Consider the following 26,446-nt stretch of genomic DNA (forward strand, 5'->3'; position numbering starts at 1 on the left):
CTATAACGTGATTTTTTCTCTTTGTTTCAGGTGCTAGTCATTTGTGATAACTTTAAGAGAAGACCGCAAATCCTGAAAGGCAACCCAATGACAGACAGTCAGCATACTGTACGGACTTTAGTTTTTGACGGACCGCAGCAATCCTCTGACCACAGTCAACCGTCCTAGAGCTTCTTCTTAGTGTTCCCAATAGTGGATAGACAATCTAATGGTTCTCTACGTAGAGATGTTTTCACCTACGGACACAACGACAGGGTGATTACGTATCTCGCGACAGGCGTAAATCTTGCAATCACTGCTGTCAAACGTCACTTTTGTTTATTGTATGGAAATGTGACGTTTGACAGCAGTGATTGCAAGATTTACGCCTGTCGCAAGCCTGTCGCGAGATACGTAATCACTCTGCGGGTGAAGAGTCACTATGAACAGAAAGACTTGACGTTTCAAACGTGTTTACAAAGTAGGCCTATTTGAAATTAATTTATTATGATTTTTTTTAATATTCGCAATTAGTTAAAATGGTGGTGCCATATATTTGGAAACTATTGTTTCCCATTTTAAAAGGGTGGCATAAAAAGCAATTGGAGGGTCCAGATGCACCGTGGCTTAATCAAATGAAATTGAGATGTAAATTTGGACAAGTCTTTTTAATTACTACTGTTATTTTCTACCAACTGCAAAGATACGACAATACAAGTGTGGACCCCCTGAAATGACATGATGAAAATAAAGGATAACTTTCTATACTTCGCGAAAAGCAAAAGAATCTGTTAAAACGCACATTACTTAGAGGTTAGGAGGACGCACATAATTTGAAAAAGTTTGAGGTGCGTGGTGGGGTTTGAACTTGTCCTCCCGAAAGTGAAGTCGAAGTAAAACACTGGGCTAAACAGGCGTTACTTTGTGTAAATCCATGATATATTATGAAAATTAAGCTGAATTAACCATACTCCGCAAAAAGCAGGAGTATAGCCTAATTTATAATTTCTTCAATCTTCATACTCCTACCAAGCAGATTCTCGACACTGGAGCTTCCTTAGCAGATGTTGACTTTACAATATTCATTTTTCATTGTAAAGTCAACATCCCCTGCTTCTATCCAATACCCTTTTACAATTTGCTAGTGATGCCATACTCGAAAATACCACAGAGAGAAGAGAGAACTATTAAATTGTCGCGTTAGAAATTATGGTTAAGTTTTATTGTTTTGATGTTAAGATTATAATTGACATGAATTTTCAGTTTGTAAGTCTCAAGTTGTGGTAACAAAAGGGAATTACGATTAAAATGTTACAGTGAGATGGGTCTTTGTTAGTCAATTAAATTAAGAATTTTGTGCGATTTACTTTCTTGACAGTGACTGGTCAATAAAATTGACATATCATTATTGTTACAACAATAACCATTATAAGTCGTTATTTATTTATGAAGGCATTATTAGTTTTAGACTTTATAGTAACGGAAAACAAGGCAATGCCTAAATAAGTCAACCGTTAACCAATAGTTATCACTTAAGAGTTGTTAAAACGTTTTATTTCTTGAGACACCGTCTAAATCGTTTGGCATACGATTTAGGCGATAGGTTTAGGGAAAACGGGCATTAGCAACCTTCATTCCGTTTTAGCATATCCTTAACTTAATACACTAAGTACGTTATAGTCAAAGTCACTTACTAACCGTTTCCCGGGATCTTGTGTAAATTAATAAATAAATAATAAATATACTACAATAGCCACATCGCCATCTAGCCCCAAAGTAAGCATAGCTTGTTTTATGGTCATTAAGATAGCTGATGGATATCTTTATGAATATAATACACGTAGATACTTATAATATACTGGTAAACACTGAAAAACATTAATGTTCATCACACAAACATTTTCCAGTTGTGGGAATCGAACCCACGGCCTTGGACTCAGAAAGCAGGGTCGCTGCCCACTACGCCAGTCGGCTGTCAAGGTAGTGTAGTTACAACTTAGGATTATAAAATCACATATGTTCATCTGCTATAGTACGACCCACCGCGTCGCATCACCCGTCCGTTCTGTTCGGTTTCGCTGGGCGTTCTTTTTGACTTTTTGTTTCTTTTTATTGCTCAGCAGGGGTCCTTAGGTAATTCTTGTATAATACAGTAATTTAAAATTGTCTGTGATTTATTAGTGTAGTTTCTAACAATAACGTATATAAAAAATATGCACAACTTTAATATTATAATTTAAATTACTGTATGCTTAGGTTAAATTGAGTAAGTTTTATTTAAATAAGCGTTGTTTTTAAGTGCTCTACAATTTTTTGTAAACACTTAGATTAAGTTATATTATACTCATTTAATTAAAATATTGACGAATCGATTGTTTTTTTATACAATACCTAAATAAGCTTATCTTCAATCACTTTTTCTTTGTTGAAAATGCTCACTACTAGAACAAGCTGGCAGTCATAGCAGAGAGCAGAAATATTTGAAACAATATTCAATACATTGTTCTTGTATTTTTTTTCACAAAAACATCCAGCTACATTTAGTTCTCACTAAATAATATAATGTACTGAACATTTTTTTATATAAATAAATAAATATGCTACGACACAACACACATCGCCATCTAGCCCCAAAGTAAGCATAGCTTGTGTTATGGTACTAAGATGACTGATGAATTAGATATACATAAATACTTATAATATACTGATAAACACCCAGATTATGATAAACATCCTCACACACACATCAATCATCACCCAAACATTTTCCAGTAGTGGGAATCGAACCCACGGCCCTGGACTCAGTAAGCAGGGTCGCTGCCCACTGCGCCAATCGGTCGTCAATACATTGATTTTACAAGTAATGTATTGTCAAAATAAGTATCGAAAACACAATTAAAACAATGCACAGTATATAAGGAATAAACTTTCCCTGAAGTTGGCCACATAACTTCACTTAGGTACCACCTATGGCAGGAAACGATGACGCGAAATCACAGAACTCGAGTATACACTATGTAGCAGGGTTTATATACGTATGAGTGTTTATATGCGAGTACACATACGCTGCTAAACTGCTTTACTACTAGTACTAGTACTGTACTAAGCTGCTTTATTACTAGTACTAGTACTGTACTAAGCTGCTTTATTACTAGTCGCTTGGTGTAACAGCCAATGCGTCACGAGCATGTTGAGGTCATCGGTGATGCGAACTCAAAAGTTTTGGCCCAATCAAAAAACTCCACGCAATGCGGCTAAAGCAGCATCATGCATCCTTATAAATCAAAGTCAAATATTTCTTTATTCAAATATATTCATAGATGGCAAATTTATTTATAGATGGCACTTTTGTTGCGTACATTACATGTAAAACATGACATAGAAGTGAGTTGATGGCGATAACTTAAAATTCGTCAACTTAAAACTAAAGCTACGAGGTTTCCATACGCGCCCTGGTCTAAGAAGAAGCCAACAATTATTTGTTATTTTTTTGTTATCACATTGTCATTTAAAACTATTAAAGAAGCAACCTAAAATATAAAATAAAATCAATAAATCTTGGAGATGTCTCTTAAAAAGTTCAAAGTTGATATTAAACATAAGCTTATAGAAAAGTCCTATTATAGTATAAAGGACTACGTAAACGATAAAAAAGCTTGGGTGTAAATTATTGCTCTAACCAGGTTGCTCTTCTAATAATTTAAAATGACATTGTGAGATGGTGATAACAAAAAAAAAAAACACCCGGCTAAGTTTGTTGTGGGCTTCTTCTTAGACCGGGACGCGTTTGGAACCCTCGTAGCTTTAGTTTTAAGTTTACGAATGTGGTTAACGCCATCATCTCACTACCGTGTAATTCTTATGTACGCATCAAAAGTGCCCCCTGTGGGCCTACTTGAATAAAGATATTTTTGACTTTGACTTTGACTTTGAACCTGGTTAGAGCAATAATTTACACCCAAGCATTTTTATCTTGAATCTCGAACAGGTCTAAAGGGCAAAGGACAACAATTGAGTATAATAGCCTCACGATTGCCTCACTGTCGTTATGTCGTTGCGTAAATGAGGATGCCGGGCCCCGGGATCGATTCCCGCGTGATGCAAGACGGACGATAGTGATGATGTACGTTCAATTTAGGATAATGGTGAGCGGCGGACTGGCTTGACGTACAAATGAATAAATTGTGATGTTAAGACGATTTTGATTGAAGCACGAGGACAATGACATGGCATTTGATTTAAGGAAATGTTCTCTGAGAATATTATACAAAAATTCTTCGTTCTTTGACTACTTACATTCTGTACATAATAACGAGAGAACGCTGTCAGTGAGAGCAAACATGCTAACTCGCAGGTATGCACGCTGTTCAAACAGCTAAAAAGCTTCAAAACTGGTGCCGAATAATTTCTTTGTTCAGCACGGTTAGAAGACATTTTCTCTTCGGGGAAAGGAAAAAACTTTATTTCTTCCCGCAGCTTTATCAATTTTTTTATAGAAATAGAAATATGAAATCTTTATTAATATCATATTATATACATAACGTATTTTAGAGGCCTTGCCAAACATCGATCAGGTAAATCATTGAAATAAATTACTTAACAAAGAACCTTGTACCTAAAATTATGTGTTAAGTTATGTGAGAATATCATGCTGACTAAAACGCGTGTGTGTGCTTGTGTGTGTGTGCATGTGTGTGCATGTGTGTGTGTGCATGTGTGTGTGCATGTGTGTGTGTGCATGTGTGTGTGCATGTGTGTGTGTGTGTGTGTGTGTGTGTGTGTGTTTATGTAGCTGTGAGTCTGACTGTGCGAGTGTGTTGTGTGCGTCTGTGTGTACGTGCACAAACGAATGTTCCGATTAAGTATTATCTATATGATGTTGGGGAATAAATATGTTTTAATATTTTTTTCCGTTTCCTCTTAGTTATATGTCATGAGCGGTTTTTTTTAAACAATTTCAAAGTGTGAAACGGGAAATTATAATTATGTTAATCCAAGCATCTGTACAGAAACAGTCCTGAGTAGTTGAACTGTCTTCTAGGACAGACAGTATTTGTTCTCGTTAAGGCAATATAAGTTTTAAGTATATCATGGTGGCACAAAACAAAGTTTTATAATAGGTATGTAAATACCGCGCCGCGTCCGTTTGTCTGTCTGGATGCGAAAAATTGAAACGGATTTTCATAAAGCCTTCACTAATAAACAAAGTGACTCATGCGGAAGGTTTTAGTGTAATTTTGTTATGGTTTTTTTGTAAATTGGCTGAAGTATAAAAATGTTTGTTGAAGGTGTCACGCCGGCTGTACACACTCGCCGAGACACACCAAGACAGGCCGAGAACGAGTATGTACACGGTGCATTCGTCTTGTCTCGCTCTCTCGTGTCTCGCCTCGGTTGTTCTCGGTCACTGGTCGGTTTTTTGCGCCCGAGTCAAAGGGTCTCGTTGAGTCTCGCGAGGAAAACGAGAGCGAGCATGTACACACTTGTTCAGTTAGTTTATCGCCGACTGTGTTCGCGTTAAGACGGGCTTCGCCATGTGGTCTAATGAACGTGAATTACAATTTCTGGAGTACTATTAAATGGAACCAAACCGACTTGTACCTTTACTAGCGTACGCCGCGGAAATGATTGATGATTCATAAAAATAATGTACAACATGTTTAAAGTAATCATTCGTATATACAAAGTCCGCGATGCTATATGTCTAGCTGTTATGGGTTAAGTCACAATAGCCGTTTTTTATAAGGTATAATCAGTGGCGTTCCTAGGGTTTTGAATTTGAGCAAGCCCAGTTACCTAAAGGACAAATTTAACTCGTCATGATCTCTAAGTCACCATTCTTGTTGTGCTAAATGACAAACCATATCAACAAATCTTTGAAAAACACTACGGTTAAGGTCAGCACGCGAATTATGCAACGCGCGTTCCAACCATTCTTTTCATTAGAAAAAAAATATGCAAAAATGTACCTGTTGATCGCCAATTATTTTTTTGATTTCGCCACAGAAACAATTTGCACACAAATTGAGCTCATATTTAACAATATTTACTATAATTTTTAAGAAAACAAACCAGTAAAGTACACTATTCAACTCAAAAAAACAATAATAAACTCCTAACTAAGTAGTTACTAATCAATAATAATGAATCTGTCAAGTGTCAACTAGTTGTAACGCAAACAATAACACGCGTGAAGTTGTTTCAATTCGCTCGCTGGTCATCTTCACTAACTTCAACTCGCAATCTGGCATTTGATCTCCATACTAAATTATTAAATAATCTAGATTGTCTCTGCTAAATACATTGAAATTTCTATGAGAGAGAGCAGTAAAATAAAAGCCCCATATAAGCAAATGAGTGTGAGCGAGACAAAGCGGGGCCTCTGATCGCGTACGAAGACACGCGAAGAGCGCGATAGTGATAGTTCGGCGCGGCGCCGCGCCGTTCGGCTGGTTGCTACCACAGAGACTACCTGCCAGAGTAACGTATTGCTTGCAGTAAAGTAGACAAAGAGTATATACATCATTAAGCAAAAGAGCCCGGCTTTTAGGCTTGTATGGTAATACCGCCACTGGGTATAATTTGTCAATAAAAACACGGTTACAATTGAAGAATGGTGAAATTCCTATCATTATATTAATCCTTATCAAAATAAATAGTTTCATAAATAAGATTGATTATGTACCTGCAAATTCCTTTTTAAATTACTCAAATTTGACCTATCGATTAGAAGTTACGATGGGTATAGAAATGCTAAAAGGAAGAAAAATCAAACGGGACCCGATAGGTGGCGCTGCAATAGGGTTCTGGGTTTTTTTTAGATTTTAAAACCGGTAATTACCGATTTGTGGGTCAGCTAGTACCTTATAAACGGGGTAAACTTCATGCATCCAAAGTCAAAATCATACGTTTCTTTATTCAACACATACATACATACATATACAGGGCACAGGTCTCCTCCCACAGTGAGAAGGGTGCAGACCGTAGTCCACCACGCTGGCCCAGTGAGGATTGGTAGACATCACACGCTTTTGAGAACATTATGGAAAACTCTCAGGAATGGAGGTTTCCCTTCTCCGTTGGAGCAAGTGATATTTCAATTACTCAAAATTAGAAATGCGTTCTGGGAATCCAACTCGGCCCCCCGAAAATAAAGGCGAAGTCCTAGCTACTGGGCTGTCACTGATTCATGCGATGCACCGACATTGCACGCAGTGGCGTGCACAGGGTTTTTAACCAGGGTATGCATAAAGAAGGAAAATGGCATGAAATCCTGCCCCTTTATGAGTTATACAAAAATTTTGGGTATGCACTGCTTTTGTGCATGTATGAAGTGCACGCCACTGATTGCACGTCTTTGTCGGTCGGGTGTTAACACACACACACACTCGATCCCATAGGAATTATAAATTCCCAAACTGTCCCTACCGAAAATCGAACCATTTAAAACCACAGCTCTTACCGCTTTTCTGTGGGGGTAGTCAAACAAAAGTTTGTTACTTGTTAAGTCAAACAACAATTATTCATTGTAAAGTCAACATCTCCTGAGGATGCTCGGAGCAAAACTTGCGTAGAGGGTACATTGCAGAAGATCTGTTTGTTGTGGAGTATAAGGATTGAAGAAATTATAAATTACATCATACAGATTCTCCTGCTTTTCGCGGAGTAAAGCAAATTAAGTTACAACAAAATTGGTACCATTATCTGCCCTCGTTCCTGGGAGAAGTTTTATTCGTTGTAGTACATAAGTATTAGAATACTAATAACGTCATAACACGAGGGTTATCTACATCTTTGATGTGCCGTCACTCACTTGTTCTCTAAGCGTGTCAGTGGAACGTATCGAAAATAGCATTATAATAATAATTGTGATCAATAAATTTAATTGCATTACAAAAGCATTACCATATTAGTATTGTTTAAGCCTAAAATTATCATCTATGGGCCTCATAAGAAGGCTCAGTCCCTCAGCGGGCTATGAAATGAGCTATGCTAGAAAGGAGGAGAAGAAATGAGACCTATGTCCAGCAGTGGACGTCGATTGGTTGAGGTGATGATGGTCATCATCATATCAACCGGTCCACTACAGGGTACGGGTCTTCTCCTACAATGAGAAGAGGTTTAGGCCGTAGTCCACCACGCTGGCTCAATGTGGACTGGAGGACTCCATACACATTTGAGCACATTCTGGAGAACTCTCAGGCATGCAGGTTTCGTCACGATGTTTTCCTTCACCGTTGAAGCAAGTGAAGTTAGAGGTGCGTGCTGTGATTCGAACTCGGCCCCCCGGGAGTGAAGTCGAAGTTCTACCCGCTGGGCTATCCCCGTTTATTCCCCGCTTTATCCCGCTATCAAATATATCGTTATCAGAAAATTGTAAAATATTCGCAAGAAATAAGGGGACTTTTATTATTTTTTTAGATAGATATTCTATGTTTAACCATCATTGATTCTTTTGTAATTCTGGTACGAGAGCGTTTTAATTGTGAACATCATATTGTAATAATTTGAGTAATACATTAATTTATTGATAGACAGACGAACAAACAACCAGTATGCCGTGTGTTGACGGCAGATCAGCATACAGGCGAGGCGACTAAGGTAATATAAAGGAGAACGGGCAGAAGCGTCCTCTGTTCTAGTAGTACCATCTATTGCGATCAGCAACCCGTCTGCCTAGCGTGGTGATAATGGGCCATCCCTTCCATTGGGAGAGGCCTTTAGTGGACTGTTACAGGCTATTGATGATAAGGCAACCATTTTTACCATTTTTGTACGGGAACAAGTTTGTTGTGAACGTCAATTGAGCAACACCGTGTAATCTCCGGTGGGGCGACGACGCTAAATGAGCTTCGTATTATTATGATTTATGAGCGTTCTTACGTTCCCCTCTAGGCCCGAAATAGCTGTCCTGAACAGGTGCATAGCGCGGTGTTTTGTAGCCATAGTGAAGATAATTTTATAACCGAATTACTTGATTACCCCATTTCTATAGCGACAGAAATATTACCACACAAGAGAGGTCTTGTGGGAGGAACAAGTACGATCCCGGCATACAGGTCAAACTTTTAGGAGTTATGCTCGCCACGAGTTGAGCTCCAGATCAAAATCAAAGTCAAATATTTCTTTATTCAAATAGGTCCAAAGTGTATGACATAATATGACACAGTAGTGCTATGGCCTCAGGTAGTGACATGATAACATACACATTTATATAAGTAAACTTAAAACCAAATTTACGAGAGTTTTAAACGCGCCCATAATTTTTGGGATTAACACTTGCCGATAACCACCTGTGGGGTTTGTTGGGAGTAGGGCGAGCGCGAGAGCTCGTCATGAGAAGAGCCCCAGGGCTCGACGACATCTTGGGAGGGGCCAAGCGCGTCCTGGTCTAAGAATTAGCCCACAACAAACGAGGTGTTCTTTTTGTTAACACCATCTCACTGTGTCATCCAAAACTATTTAAAAAGCAACCTTCACAATGTATAGAAAATAATAATTCATACACTAGCGTTTTTATCATTTACGTAATCCTTCATACTATAATGAGACTTTTCTATAAACTTACGTATAATACAAACTTTGAACAAAAAGTCTTCAAAATTTTAAACGGTAGCCGGTGTCATTACAGGCCCATGAGTCTTAAACTTACGCCTCAAGTTACTGGAACACAGAATGGCAATTCTAGGATGTGTTCCTTGCATGCCCTGAGGACTGTTGCTCACATAGCTCTATGTGTCCAGTTTCCTACCCAGGTTTACCCGATCGCGTCAAAGTTTACTTCGATTTGTATGGAATAAAATAGAGCCATCTATTTATAACACTTGGAAACAGGAGAAAACTCACATGCTACTGTAATTTCTTAAAATGGTTAAATTACTAAACTTTTTATAAATATAACTATATATGTGCCTGATATTTTATTAAATTTATAAACATTTTGACAAATGTGTTAATCATTCTTATTGAATTAATTTTAATAGTTTTCAAGAAATAATTCAAACTATATTTGATTGACAACTGGTTCATATATATTATCTTGATATTTATATATTGCGGGTGGTGAAGCGGTGATAGCCCAGTCAGTGGGTAGAAGCTTGACTTCACTTTCGGGGGGGCCGAGTTCGAATCCCAGCACGCATCACTAACTTTTCTATGTGCATTTTAAGTAATTAAAATATCACTTGCTTCAATGGTGGAGGAAAACATCGTGAGCAAACCTGCATGCCTGAGAGTTCTCGATAATGTTCTCAAAGGTGTGGTGAGGTGGCTAGTTACCACCCTACTGACAAAGACGTGCCGCTAAGCGATTTAGTGTTCCGGTTCGATGTTGCGTAGAAACCTATTAGATAACTACCATACAGGGAGTAACAGCTTAGCCCGCTACCATCTTAAACTGCATCATCACTTAACATCAGGTGAGATTGCAGTCAACGGCTAACTTGTAGAAAAAAAAAAAGCATAGAAAGTCTTGCGGCCCAGCGGTGGGCTATAAATAGGCTGTGGATAACGATGATGGTGTGCAGATACACTATAATTAAACTACACACATTACTCGAGTGGCGTCCGGCGAGGGAAACCCTATGAGTAAACGTCTGCCTATGCACCAAAACATGGAGTCACGTGAATGAGTCATTTAGGTACTGTCAACAAAAACGATCCACTTGCATAGATATTATTTTATTAATGGAATATTTTTTATACATAACATATGTACCCATATGTACCTTTATATGCACCACCTACCTATTTTCTGTATTTATTTTATTAGCCGTTCGTTGCCTGAAAGAAATCCCTATGCAGCGATAAGGCTGCCAAATTATATACGTTGTTTTGTTATTAAGTGTTTTTCAGTGTCTGGGTGTTTATATGTATTTTGTAAGTATTTATGTATATATAATTCATAAAAATATTCATCAGTCATCTTAGTACCCATAACACAAGCTACGCTTACTTTGGGGCTAGATGGCGATGTGTGTATTGTCGTAGTATATTTATTTATTTATATTATTTATTTATTATTTACTTTTTTTTAATGTACTTTTCGTGGTGTGCAATAAAACTACATATATTCATTTATAAATTCATTCATATATATTATCTTGCTTTAGTTTTATCTTGCATCCGTTTCTGAACATTGTGTGACAAATGCTTTACGTTAGCCAACAAAAATATATAATTTACTAGAAAATTCCTTTTTTCTTCTTTGCGTCCACTGCTGGATATAACCGTTTTACACATAAAATAGCTTTGTGTACAGTCCACAATTCAAAGCAATCAAATAATCTATTAGTATAGACTTTTTTTTACATTATTTCTTGCATCCACTGCTGAACATAATTGTCCAGCAGCTTTGAAACCTTCGAGACCAATAACAAGACTGATGCTAATGCACAGGCTCGTGTCATTAATACAACCTAAATAGTTTGATAGCTTTTATTTTTTTTTATGTATTCACTTTATTGCACAACCAAAAAAAACGGTTAACAAAAGGTGGATCTTAAGTACGTAAAACCTTAGTTTTGTTATATATACACATGTAAAATATATAAATATAATATATGTATGATAAATATATTTTTATATACTACTAGTTGTACCCTGCCATGATCTGCTGTGGCACATTTTTATGGAATGGTTAAGAAATGAGAAACAAAACAAAGAATACATTACATATGTCAGCGAGTGTTTTTCTCGCTTTCGGCAGATGGCGCGGTCACTGGTACATCGATCGTAAAAAAAAAACTGTAGTTGCGCGGTCGCGGATATGTGACTGATGGAAAAAAATAGATAGAAACAGTCCTTGATGCGGATTATAAATCCTGCTAAAATTTCAGCTCGATCGGTGCAGAACTTTTTGAGTTTTTGAAGCGTGCACAAACCTACATAACATTTTTATATATATAGATTTATAGACATACCAAAAAAAAAGCGTGTAGAGAAGAAAACATGGAGACATGCTTACATCGCGGAGAAGGGTTTTAAGAGGTACCCCTTGACCAGTCTCTTAAACGACGGTCTAGAAGGGGTTTTTTTTTTATCGATTATGGCAACTTTGTAGCCTTTAACTTAAATTTGCTCTTAAGGTATATAGGTGTGAGAGGATAATTCAGAACCGCGAACAAGGTATATAAAGTCCTTTTTTGCCTGCGGCCCCATATCGGGAGCCATTTGTGCTGAGATGTACCGTGTACACATGTTCAGCAGACGCTCAAGTTTCAAGCTTATGACACTTTTTCAAATAACAATTTGAAAAAAGTTGTTGTTAAAAAAATTAAAAATGGACTTATATCAATTAGCTATTTAATATCCGTTCTACTATTTAAATAGGGTGATAAGAGTGAATCAATATTTTGATTTTTGTTTTTCCTGACGGTACGTTGTACACGTGACGGATAATAATCGATTGTTTTTGCAGTGTAATTATAGTATAATACAGTTTATGTAATCGATGTTTCATGCAGTATTGCGTTTATTAAAAGTTGTTCCTTGTTCCTTTTTTAACCCCCGTGTGCGGTGTGGAGTGTGCGTGTGTGTGTGTGTGTGCATAAGTGTGTCTGTGGCATCGTATTTCCTCAACGGATCAACAGATTTTGATTTTGTTTTTATTGTTTAAAAGATCCATCAGTCAGGAGTGTTTTTAGCTATGTTTGATGAAAATCGGTCATCAGTGGCGTGCACTTCATATATGCGCAAAAGCTCTGCCTATCCAAATATTTTTGTATAACTTATAAATGCGAAAGATTTATCCATTTTATGGCATTTTCTTTTCCATGCATACCCTGGTCAAAACTCTGTGCACGCCACTGTCAAAGTCAAAGTCAAAGTCAAAAATATCTTTATTCAAGTAGGCCCACAGGTGGCACTTTTGATGCGTACATAAGAATTCCACGGTAGTGAGATGATAGCGATAACCACATTCGTAAACTTAAAACTAAAGCTACGAGGGTTCCAAACTCGTCCCGGTCTAAGAAGAAGCCCACAACAAACTTAGCCGGGTGTTTTTTTTTTTTTTTGTTATCGCTATCTCACAATGTCATTTTAAATTATTAGATGTCGGTCATGTAGGGTTTGGAACTCATATATTGTACTTAATAACTTCTCGTTTCTATGTAAGAGACGTGAGTCTTTAAATACTACAACAATACACACATCGCCATCTAGCCACAAAGTAAGCGTAACTTTTGTTTTGTTTTGGGTGGGTAGGTATGGCTGATGAATATTTTAACGAATTAAAGATATAAATATATAGAAGAAGAAGAAGAATATATAAGAAGAAGCCCACAACAAACTTAGCGGGTGTTTTTTTTTGTTATCACCATCTCACATTATCAGTTAAAATTATTAGAAGAGCAACCTGGTTAGAGCAATAATTCACCGCCAAGCTTTTTTAACGCTTACGTAGTCCTTAATACTATTATAGGGATAAATATATAGTCAGGTTGTCTGTGCTAGCCCTGCAGGTTTCTACGACACATCGTACCGGAACACTAAATCGCTTAGCGACACGTCTTTCTCGGTAGGGTGGTAACTAGCCACGGCCCCACCCGATCAGACCGGAGAAAATTCAGAAATTATAAATTCCCGATTGCCCGTGACGGGAATCGAACCAGGGAACTCCTACTTAAATTCACAGCATTCCACGTTGCGCCAGGGAAGTCATTAACATGTTAATATATAATGAACGCCCAGATGTTCACAGTAAGTTTGATGACCCCGCGACCCGGGTCACTGTTGCTAAAACAATCATCGCGAATTTGCGCTAATTAGCAATGTAGGGCACTTTCATTTGCGCCGACGCGGGTTCATTATTCTACGAGAATGACGTCAAATGCATGTGCGTATTTCGACCGCTCTCTGATGCAGCTGGCATGTTGTTACAAGGTTCGCTAACTTATAAAAAATATACCAAAAATAAACACAAACCCCCTTATTGGTAAACGTGGTGTAATGTCAGAATAAATTAAGTGAAATCAGTCCAAGTGCGTATGTTATTATAGTAGGTAGATGATATTTATTGGCTAGAAGCAGGCGTTAAACATCATCATATCAACCCAATGAGAAAAGGTTAAGGCCGTAGTCCACCACGCTGGCCCTGTGCGGATTGGCGGACTTCACACACCTTTGATATGGAAAACGCTCAGGTATGCAGGTTTACTCACGATCTTTTCCTTAACCGTTGAAGCAAGTAATATTTTAATTGCTTAAAACGCAAATAAATTAGAACAGTTAGAGGTGCGTGCTGGGATTCGAACTCGGCCCCCCGAATGTGAAGTCCTGCTGTCACTGGGCTATCACCGCTTCTATATCTTGAGAAGTGGTGAATTCTTCATGCGATGCGAAATCTTATCATCATCATGAAATTAAGCGATTGCGTCCACTGCTGGACATAGGTCTTTTGTAGGGCATTCCGAACTCCACGATTCTGCGCCGCTTGTATCCAGTGGCTCCCCAATACTCGTTTGATATCGTCTGACCACCTGGTTGGGGGTCGACCAACGCTGCGTTTACCGGGGCGGGGATGCCACTCCAACACCTTGGAACCCCAACGTCCATCGGTAGCTAATCTTATACTATGGCTTATATTTATAGACTGTGGTTTTTCTATTTACTCATGCCACCACATCAAACTGGAATTCTGCTACTTGGTGACAGCAATGGGCAAGGGGGCAAAAGGGGCAATTTGGTAATTTATCCCAAGTTGCCCCTGCGGGGACCGAACCCGGGGCATGCTACTTTTAAGATCACAGCGGTTACTACGCTCGATTGGTGGATAAAAGATTGTATTCAAATGAAATGGTACATCTAAACTGAGCAACCATTTAATCACGCAAATACAAATTATTATTTTTAACACTTCAAAAACTAGAAAGTAATAATTTGTCAAAGAGAATCATCTGAATTCATACCTTATCAGCTACCCGACACAATAACATTTCCATCAAGTTTATAGCTATTTAGCGTTCGAAATGATGTCGCGTAGAAACCGATTAGGATATGGGTAAAATACTTATAACTGCCATACTCCCTAAAGGTTAGCCCGCTACCATCTTAGATTGTATCATCCCCGGGGAAAGCAAAAAAATATCTTCTCCCACCCCACAGCTTTAGTACTCACACACTGGCGCACAAGTGGAAATAATATCCAAATAATATGTGTTGTAAAAACGGGGGTAACATTCTCCTATTTCATAGTTTCCGTACTTTAGCAGTAAAAAAAAAAATAAAAATAAAAGTTGCCAAACGTTTGTCTTTTCACAATGACTATTACTTATATCATACTAGCTGTTGCCCGCGACTTTGTCTGCGTTTGATTTTGTATTTAAAGTATTCAGTATCGCTAAGCCTTAAATGAGTATAGTAGTATATATATATATATATATATATATATATATATATAAATATATATATAACATGTGACTGTCAATTAATTATAGACAAATAATTTGCAATAAAATAAAATTTCGACTATAATTAAAGATCTACGCTATCCTATCTCTTAAGTTGGACCAGACTGCTCACGGTGTGCCAATTTAATTTAAAATCGGTTAAATAGTTTAGGAGACCATCGCGGACAAACATCGTGACAGGAGATTTATATATATTAAGATTATTAAATTAAACAAGTGGTGATAGTCTAGTGGTTAGCTTTGGTCGTTTTCATGGAGACCAAGTTCGATATATATTCCAAGGCAAACGCCTCGAACTTTTATGTGCGTTTTTATTATATAAAATTAGAATTCATCATCTTATCAACCCATTTCCGGCACACTGCAGGGGACGGGTCTCCTTCCATATTGAAAAGGGGTTAAGGCCGTAGTCCACCACGCCGGCGCAGTTCGGCTTGGTGGACTCCACTTTGAGAACATTATGGAGAACGCTCAGGCATGCAGGTTTCCTCACGATGCTTTCCTTCACCGTTGAAGCAAGTGATATTTAATTGGTTAAAACACACATAACTGAGATAAGTTGTGTACGTGAGTTTCACGCTTTTTGTTTACCAAAAAATTACACATTTATACGCAATATACATATATAAAATGCAAAGGTGACTGTCTGACTAACTGACTGACTGACTGATCTATCAACGCACAGCTCCAACCACTTGACGGATCGGGCTGAAATTTTGCACACAGATAGTTATAACAATGTAGGCATCCGCTAAGGGAGGATTTTAGAAAATTCCAACCCTAAGAGGATTAAATGGGAAATGAAAGTTTGTATAAAATCCTATATTTTTACTTTTTTTTTATTAAGAGTACATCCATGAAACTTTAGGTTTTCGATTAAAAATAAAGAAATAAGTTAAAAATTCCATCTTCAAATAGGGGATGAGAATTTATATGAAAGTTTTTGATTTTCTAAGTAATTTACGTTCATATTTTCTATTTGCAGAAAGACAATTTTTTTAAGCTTTTGTAGTTAAAATTTACCTAATCAAAAATTGAACTTGACGTGAGCGAAGCCGCTGGCAAAAGCTAGTACTCATATAGCTCATGGAAAGCGTTCGGTGACGATGACGCGAGTTTCACGATTTTTGTCACGCAAAAGTTTTAATTTCAAAAAACCGTTTAGCAACTGAGAGAAGAGTTATTGAGGTAAAGGCTTATTTCACGGGTGTTAACTGTACAAGCACTATGACGTAAGTGATGCAGAGGCTGACGAAACTGAGTGGCAGACTGACGCCCAATGGCATCATGCGGCACACCTGGTACTGGCATGGACGGAGGTTGATGTGCTGAAGAGCGCGTTGGATTTCCAGGTGAAGCGTTTCATCTGGGAACATAAATTATATTAAATTCTTTTTTTATATATTATGTATGCTATATATTATTAATGGTTTTTTTTTTCTTAATTTTATATAGCTTATTTTTATGTTATACTAGCTGTTGCCCGCAATTTCGTCTACGTTTGATTTTGTTATTAATGTGGCATTAAATTTAGTTGTAGATCTAAAAAAAATTAAAGTATTCAGTATCGCTAAGTTAAATGAGGGGTTTCCTGCTGTCCGCTGAGGAGTTCTGCCCTCTATCTCCAACCACAGTTTGGGCAAAATTAAACACATATTATAACCTCTATAGTACAAAAATAATTATTTAAATCGGTTATAATTTGTCGGAGTTATCGTGTAAAATCGTCAAACACTCATCCCATTGGAACCGAGCTTAATGTCGGGATAAAAAGTATCCTATATTACTTCTAACACTACCAAGAATATGTTTACAAAGTTTCATGGCGATTGGTTAAGTAGTTTTTGCTTGAAAGCGTATCAAACAAACTTACATTGACATTTATAATATTAGTAGGGATTTAAAATTTCTTTTTCCAATTATTACTTGTTGTTTAATTCTTCGTGAGACGAATTTGGCAACTGTAATTTCTTCACGGGGTGCATTGCTGAATAAATTTATATTATGCATATTATATATTACGTATATTTATTTAAATAATCTATGTATTTGTATCCATACATTTTGGTATTTATGTATACATAACAACTCTCTTGGCACTATCCCGCTCTCTTGCTGTAAGTCCTTCCTACAAAGGTTGCCTGTAAGAGATTGCTTGCAGCAATAAGGCTGCCTTTGCATGACTACATTGTTTACTGTATACTCCTTACTGCTTCTTTTCCTGTATGAAACTTCCACGTGCAATGAATGGTTTCTTCTTCTTCTTATATCGATAAACTATCGGTGACTGCCTCGTTGGTCTAGGCGTAAGTATGCAGGAATTACGGATCACGATGGTTTGGATCCTAGGTCGGGCCAAAAATTGTGAGTTTTTACTGTAAAAGAATCCCAGTACCAGCCAGGAGTTAGAAAATTGGCGCTGTCAACCCCCGTGACTCACAAAGCACGCCAAGCCATCGATCCTTTAATTATCACTTGTTACAACAGTCGTTAAAACCGACCAACCCTCTTTGAAGCAGTCTGGTGGGTCTACGCTCTAAAATCGTATCTCGTGCTGGGGGATCGAGGTCCGACCCAGTGGCGGTACTACCATACAAGCCGAAAAGCCGGCTACTTACAATAAATATTTCTTTTAAATTTTTCTCGACGAATTAAATTTGTCCTTTAGGTAACTGGGCTTGCTCAAACTCAAAACCCTAGGCACGCCACTGGTTCATCATTTTTGAAAGTTGTAAATATGGATTTGCGACCGCAATGACATCATCGCGTTCAAGTAAACAAACAAACAAACTCTTCAGCTAGCCGCTTATGTAATAAATAGTATTACTATTATAAACAAAAAGTGGATATAAACAGTCGACTTGCAAGAAATTTGCAAGTCGATTTGCATATCGTCTGCGAAAGGTGCAGAAGTCATTTGTGGGATTGAGTATACGCTTTTATAATATGATTCCTAAGGTAATTTTGGACCTACCAATGCATAAGTTTAAAGAATGTGTTAAAACACATTTATTACAGCGAGGTTATTATACAATTGATGAATTTCTTAATGACAAGGTTGCTTGGATGCATCCGGCTCCGCTTTCATCTCTCACAAGATAGAAAAATGAACTTTAAAATGTAAAATGTAAATTGTTAATGTTGGAAAAGAGCAACTGCTGAGTTTCTTGCCGGCTTCTTCTCGGTAGAATCTGCCTTCCGAACCGGTGGTAGAGTCACTACACACGGACAGACTTGACGTTTCAAAAGTGCTTGTATTACATAGGCCTACTTGAAATAAATGAATTTTGAATTTTGAAATTTGAATAGACGGCAAAAAATCGTCCAACCTTAGACTAAATCTTCAGGCGAAGCTGATGATTCCAAATCTTACCTGTGTCCAAAAGAGATTGCTTGAATAAAATGTCTTTTATGATATCCACCTCGTTCTTGGTCAGCTCGAACAAAACCATTGGCCAAGTTCCCAGACAAATAGTGTAGAGCAGTGTCAGTACAGTCCACAGAGTTTTGAAACTAAACAGTTCCTGTTATTAAACCAAAAGTTAAAGTTTTCTTTTAAACGTTATGTGAAAGTAAGCTTTTATTATAGTAATTTTGTAAAGTAGGTAAATATAATTAAACTTGTTTTATCTAGTTATAGTTATCAATATGACTGGATATTTGCGAGATTATTTTTTAATTGGTTAGTCGTTTACGAAGATTGTGGTTATGGTTTTTATGGTTGTCAAAAAATAATTATATTTTATTTATAGCCATCGTTCATGACTATGAACAATTTAATATAAATACTGGTGTAGTTTTACATTAAATACGTTTAAAAAAAATCTTAGTCAAAATACGTTCTGGAGCTACGAACCCACAGACGGACGCACACACAGACAAGTCAAACTTATAACACCCCGTCATTTTTGCGTCTTGGTGTTAAAAATAAGTATTAAATAAAAAACGTTCTCACCTTATTTAAAATAAGCATCATAGCGTTGCGCATGAAAAGTACTGCCTTCGGAAAATACAGCAGAACAGTGCCGAATAACTGAAAAATACAAAAAGTTGAGTGAGTAGTGGAGTGAAAAGAATTTTAATCCGGAAGTACTTCTGTTTTAATAGAAAGAACACAGTCATATAAAACAACAAAACCAGTTTCGATAACCGGTTTTGACAATGGTGGTCAATCTCCAGAGAGATTTTCGAACTACGCGGCAGATATTATAATGCAAAAGTGTGTGCAAACGTGTGTGTTAAACACAGTCGCACTATCTTTTACGTAACTCTCATAGTCCGATGGGACGCCAGCTCCAAAACGACGGGAAAGAAATCATTAATGTTATGATGAATACACTATTATTGTTCACCACAGAAAAAAGTAATATCAGAGTTATAAACATACAACATACAACCAAAGGCGTGAAAGGAAGATATAAACATTACACAGATATATAAATATAATATATATATAGTATATACAACTTGTGACAGAATTACGAAATAATATTAAGGATGCATGAGTATATTTCCCTGCAAAAATATTAATTGTAAAGAAGCATATTTATTTTTCCATACAAACAAATTCAAAACATTACTTATGATAACCGTATTGAAGATAAAAGACCGTCACGCGCATAGTACCTAAAACAGTGACAGAAGTCGCATGATTTGATTTTTATATATAATTCACCTCCTGTGAAGTATTATATATATATAGATATACAAAATGTAAATGAAAACCGAAACGAAGCCGGCAAGAAACTCAGTAGTTGCTCTTTTCCAACATCAACATCTACAATCATTTTGCTATCTTGCGGGAGATGAGAGCGAGGCTGGCTGCTTCCATTCTACCTTGTCATTGAGGAATTCATCAAATGTATAGTAACCTCGCTGTACTAGATGCGTTTTTACACATTTTTTAAATGTATGCATTGGTAGGTCAAGAATTTCCTTAGGAATCATGTTGTAAAAGCGTATACTCAACCCCACAAAGGAGTTCTGCACCTTTCGCAGACGATATGCAGATATCACTAATTTATGACCGTTTCTGGTAAGTCGATTGTTAATTTCAGCTTTTGATTTATAAAGAGTAATATTTTGCCTCACAAAGACTATATTATTATAAATGTATTGCGAAGCTACTGTAAGAATACCTATTTGTTTAAATTTTTCACGAAGCGATTCGCGTGATCCAAGTTTATATATTGTTCGTACGGCTCTTTTCTGTAGTATAAATATACTTTCAATATCTCACAAACTGTACTGTCCAAATAATAGATAGATGGCCATCATTCTCTTAATATGGATTATAAAAGCTGAAGACAACATGACGGTATACTGACAATATGCTTTGAATGAAAAAAACAGGCAATCTATTGAACAATCAATATAAGGGAGAGCTTTTATGATGAAATTTTACTCCATTAGTTACCCATGTCGTAGAAAATTTATGAACGTGTTTTAAGTAAATTGAAAGATTTATTGAAATTCATATATCTACTACTATTGATTGAAATGAAGATTATAGAGGGTGAAAAAGAAAAGAAGGATGAGGAAACATGCGTGCCTGAGAGTTCTCAATAACGTTCTGAATGGCTTGTGAAGTCTACTAATCCGCACTCAGCCAGCGTGGTGGACAGCGTAAATCCTTCTCATTCTAATATAAGACCCGTGTCCTGTAGTGGGCCGTGAAACGGTTGACAATGAAGATACCATGGTCATGACGTCCGGTAGCGTTGAATACGTAATGGGAGATAAAAATTAAAAATTGTGTACCCAAATTTCCAGCTCAAGATCCATATTTTCAACTTGTTGCAGCAGATAGTCATAGACAGATAAGCATGTCTTGATATTTTCGATTCTGTGCTTAATCCTCTCTTTGCCAATAACATTAACTCCGAGGTATTTGTTTTTGAAAGCCTTTCTAAGGAGCCTCATACGATGAAAAAGAACGTCAAAGAACAAGATCTTGGACAAGTAGTTCAAAAATAGGGAGAACAATAACACGAAGCAAAGAAAATAGGCCATAATGGATTTATTCAGACTAAAATAAACGTACACGGATATACGTATAAACATCAAAATAAGTAACAATCCAAACATCTTATAAGAGACTGTGATGCTTTTAGCATTTAAAGTATCTTCAGTTAAAGAAACCATTGATATGATCCCATCCATATGGTCGCCTTGAAATAACAATGAAATTATACCATTAAACAATAACTCTGTATTGTAATACAGTAAAAACGTTTCTAATTTAATGTCCATGTATATTAAAAATACAATATACCAAAATGTTACAAAAAGTAAACAATAAATCTGTAATAACAATTTGAGGGTTTTGGATTTGCCCGTGTAATAGTAATATCCGAATAATAAACGGATGAAGGTAAACCATTTAAATAAAGTTTTAAAATTTGATGATAACATTTTACAGTCACTAGTTATTTTCCAAAAAAAATATGAGACTCTTGGAAGTGTTTGACACACAGGCAATGTCGTTCTATGCTTATCAAAGAACGTAATAAATGATAGTATTTCATAACTCGTCCAATTCAATTTCATTATTTGTTTTCTACTTATGAATTATTAATAAGATATTTTTTAAAGTGCTCATATAGCCTGAATCCATTTATTATATTGTTGTTTAATGTACCTGAGTACATGTTAGAATAAGGTTATAATATTCACCATATACCTTCATCCATGCTTATTACTGCCCGTAAGCAACATTGTTGTAATGCTGCTTACAATGTTGCTTACTGTAAATGGCACATCGATTTTCGGATGGACACTTCCCGATAGTCAACGGGGGTAGTTCGCCATGTCGACGACAACGAGGGGGGGGGGGGGGGGGGCGACAGGCACATGACCAACATCTGTACATAATCCTGTCTGCTTTTTATAAATAATTCTTCTGTTAAAATATTCATAAACAAATAAATAACATCACCCAATTTTACTAGCAAACTTAATTCACTACAAAATAATTTGCATTTGAACACTTGCAAAGTAAAATATGGAGCTTCAGTTTATCTCAAATAAACTGCTTTTTATAAATAGTTCTTCTGTTCAAATTAATAACTTACATTTTGGGTACCATGCCCATAAGTGAACGGCTTATATTTATTAATAATTATTATATAATAAGTCTGATTTTGAATATATATTTATTGTTATTTAGCAGAAAAAATAAAATATTTCAATTTTTAGAAGGTGTTATGTTCTTATAAATAAATTTCAGGATTACGTACATAACTTGGCACCCGTTTATCTCAATTCTTTTCTCGGTGAAGTAGTTTTTACACAAATTATGTTTTTAATCGGATTATAACATTACGTTACGTACAACCATTGTATAATTAATTATCGATAAGCTTTTTTTTTTTTTTTATTAACGATAGGCCAGCGTTTGACGACAATCATGCCCGTTAGAAAGCAATGATGAGGTCTAGGTTGGAGCACGCTTGCCTAGAAAAAGCCTATTCACTCTAGCCTTGAAGGTACTTAATTAATCCGCAGAAGATTGGCCATCATTCATACATAATACTTACCTTAGTTATTTTGAGTTAGTGAAATATTATGTTTTCTACGTAATAAATTACTCACAAGTGTGCAAGAGCAGTGTTTATTATTTCTTCCCGCCTATGTTTAGACTGATGTTGGTATTCGGGTGATAAAGCATAGTGCAGTGTGTGTCAGGGTGTCAGTTTGTTTGTGTATGCTTTCTAGTTCAAGAGTATTTTCAACATATATATAGTATTTGTAAGACAACATATTAGTCTTTATAAACAAAAAGTGGATATAATCAGTCGACTTACAAGAAATGGTCATAAAAATAGTGACATCTGCATATCGTCTGCGAAAGGTGCAGAAGTCATTTGTGGGACTGAGTATACGCTTTCATAATATGATTCCTAAGGTAATTTTGGACCTACCAATGCATAAGTTTAAAGAATGTGTTAAAACACATTTATTACAGCGAGGTTATTATACAATTGATGAATTTCTTAATGACAAGGTTGCTTGGATGCATCCGGCTCCACTTTCATCTCTCACAAGATAGAAAAATGAACTTTAAAATTTAAAATGTAAATTGTTAATGTTGGAAAAGAGCAACTGCTGAGTTTCTTGCCGGCTTCTTCTCGATAGAATCTGCCTTTCGAACCGGTGGTAGAGTCACTACACACAGACAGACTTGACGTTTCAAAAGTGCTTATATTAGGCCTACTTGAAATAAATGCATTTTGAATTTTGAACAGAAAAGGATAGAGTAGCATATTGTTAAATTCTTAAAATATTCATTATCTTTTAATTACGTCGGAATCAAACATCATTTATTCGTGATTATAATATTGTAGCTAGTTTCGAGAGTTTCGTTTTTTGGGTGATCTTTAAGGTTCTTGATAATATTCTTATTCTTAAACTAATCGAGAAATAAAGTGAACAAAAAAAACAAATGTATATAAATTAGTTAAAACGTTTTAGCCATTTTATTTCGGAAACAAAATGGGTTTTTTCATTGAATTTAATACTTGAAATAAAATTAAGAAGTTACTTCAAAGACAATCTAAATCTAACTAAGAAAGTGACGAGCGAGTTCATAAAAATTTGTTAGAACGAAGCGCCTCGACAGATTTTATAATCAGAACCAAACACTGTTTGCTAAGTAAGGCAGGGTGATCTTAACGTCTGACATTTAACAACAGGATTTCGTCACGATACGCCAGCGCTCGATTCGTAAGTACCTATACAGTTTTATATATTGTGTTTTGGGCACTGAGATGACTGATACATATTTTTATTAACAATAACATACATAAATACTTATAATGCATATAAACAACCAGAGACAGGAATACATTCATGTTCACCACACAAACATTTTTCTGTTGTGAGAAGCGAACCCACAGACTTGGACTCGGAAAACAGGGTCGCTGGGCGTGGCCGCTTTTCCATTTTAAGCCATCTTCCTGATTTATGTGTTCCGGCTCTCATACCATGTGCACACCTATGGTACCTACTGATATTTTATATGGGAGCCCCCTTATTTTATTCTGTTTTTCAGTATTTATTATACCGGCAACAGAATTTCATCATCTATGAAAAATTCAAATTTCTAACTATCACTGTTTATGTGATGCAGCTTGGTGACGGACAGACGGACTGACAGCGGAGACTTAGTATCGTTTTACCCTTTAAGCCATCATCATCATATCAACCCATTACTGGCCCACTACACGGCATGTTACTTCTCTCAAAATGAGAAGGGGTTACAGCCGTTACCAAACATTCGGTCATCGGTGCGGATTTGTGGACTTCACACACCTTTGACAAAAACATTATGGAGAACTCTCAGGTACGCAGGTTTCTTCACATTTTCCTTCAATGTTGAAGCAAGTGATATTTTGATTGTTTAAAACGCACATAACTTGGAGGGATTCGAACTCGGCCCCCGAAAGTGAAGTTGTGGTCCCTTTGGGTACGGACGGAGTGCCTGATTAAGCAAGCGTGGGGCCCGTAGCAAATTCTTTAAAAGAGCCCTTGAGCTGCTATGGTTTCTTAAGTATTCAGTGGTTGAAAAACAATTAAATACTCAATACGTATTTGTTATCTATCGGTTACAATTTTGGGGGTAATTAATAGTGTAGTAAATTACTATAGGCGATGTGTGCGTGTGCTTGTCTGTCAGTTAGTCAGTCAGGCAGACATAAGCGGTATTAAATATGCGGGGCACTTGCTACGTGGATAATCCGGCACTGGGTACGGAACCCCTAAAACGAGTAGCTAGTTATACATACATCGCTTTATATCACCCCATGATATTTAATTGTCACACTTCCGAAGGTACGGTCTGTATAACAAATTAGTTTATTTTTGTCCCCCTGGGGAACACAAATCACTCCACACAAGCTCGACCGTCTATCTTTCACCTTTCAGCCAGTAGGTGAGACAACGTGCCGACGACGTGTTAGTTTTTTGACACTTCAATTTATCTATTTTAAGTTGAGAGCAATTTGAAAGACTTTCTTAGTAATTATTAAGGATCTAGGAGTAGGTGTTGACAGATGAGAGTAGAAAGTGTTCAACAGGGTAGCTTAAAGTTTAAGGCTAAAAATAATAACCCTATGATATGACGAAATGACAAGACGTACCTGTCAGCAATTTATCCGGTCGCAGTGCAGTCGCGGTACGGTATCGCGTGGAACCAATTAGGGGTTTGACTTTTAACTGCCTCTAACAGGTTAGCCCGCTTTTAGGCCCGCCACGTTAGCCTGCATCAGGACAAAAAAAGTGTTAACCGTTTCAAACTGTGATATTATTGAGTAAGATGTCAGTAATTTCAATAATTATAGTTTTGATAACTCTAGCTTGATATGTCCCAGATATTTTATTAAATTGATTAGCATTTTAAGAAATGTGTTGGTAATTCTTATTTAATTATTTAATACTTTTCGTGAAATAACTATACTTATATTTGATTCACATATCTCAGCCAATCTTTATGACATTTTGTCGGTGAGTATTTTGGGAAAAATACGAGTGCGTTTTCGATGCGCAAAGATTCATCCGGATAGGGCTAAGGCTAATGGCATGTAGTAAGACTACGAGATGCCCTTAGCAATAAGCGCCTTTGGTGCCCCTATGTTTTTTGAAATACAAAAACAGGTCAGGACAAGTAAAACAATGCTGTAATGTTGTAGAGCAACGTTGGGAGAATCTCTACGTAACTAAATGAGGAGATCCTTAGAAGAACCAGAGTCACCGAAATAGCCCAGTCGCAAAGCTGAAGTGGCCGGGGCACATGGCTCGGAGAACCGATGGACGTTGTGGTTCCAAGGTGCTGGAATGGCAACCCAGCGCAGGTAAAAGCAGCGTTGGTTGGCTCCCATCGAGGTGGACAGACGACCTGAAACAAGTCACTGGGAGCCGCTGGAAACAAGCGGCCCAGGACCAGGGATTTTGGAACTTCCTATAAAAGACCGATGTCCAAAAAACACGAAAAATACAAAAATACAAAAAACACTTACAAAAAATAGCAGAATTAAACCTGGGGCCTTCCACTTATATGA

At 36.8% G+C, this 26,446-nt stretch overlaps 2 protein-coding genes across 4 annotated transcripts in view; one reads left to right on the plus strand and one right to left on the minus strand.

The window, feature by feature from the left end:
* LOC120633369 (phospholipid phosphatase 2-like) overlaps positions 1-876 on the plus strand; it is a 42,421-nt gene extending 41,545 nt beyond the window's left edge. For all 3 annotated transcript variants that reach the window (XM_039903570.1, XM_039903571.1, XM_039903572.1), the window contains exon 7: positions 31-876. In XM_039903570.1, the coding sequence (XP_039759504.1) occupies positions 31-168 (138 nt within the window). In that variant the 3' untranslated portion in view covers positions 169-876. The remainder of the gene's footprint in view (positions 1-30) is intronic.
* A 15,652-nt stretch (positions 877-16,528) lies between these two features.
* Positions 16,529-21,650, minus strand: LOC120633516 (the record flags this gene model as incomplete). The annotated part of the gene is made up of 4 exons (XM_039903739.1): positions 16,529-16,755; positions 18,763-18,913; positions 19,345-19,422; positions 21,150-21,650. Coding segments are annotated over 4 exons (900 nt in total), but the record flags the coding sequence as incomplete, so codon positions are not given.
* Positions 21,651-26,446: the final 4,796 nt, after the last annotated feature.

Source organism: Pararge aegeria, chromosome 21 (genome assembly GCF_905163445.1).
Source record: "Pararge aegeria chromosome 21, ilParAegt1.1, whole genome shotgun sequence".
Taxonomy (NCBI): domain Eukaryota; kingdom Metazoa; phylum Arthropoda; class Insecta; order Lepidoptera; family Nymphalidae; genus Pararge; species Pararge aegeria.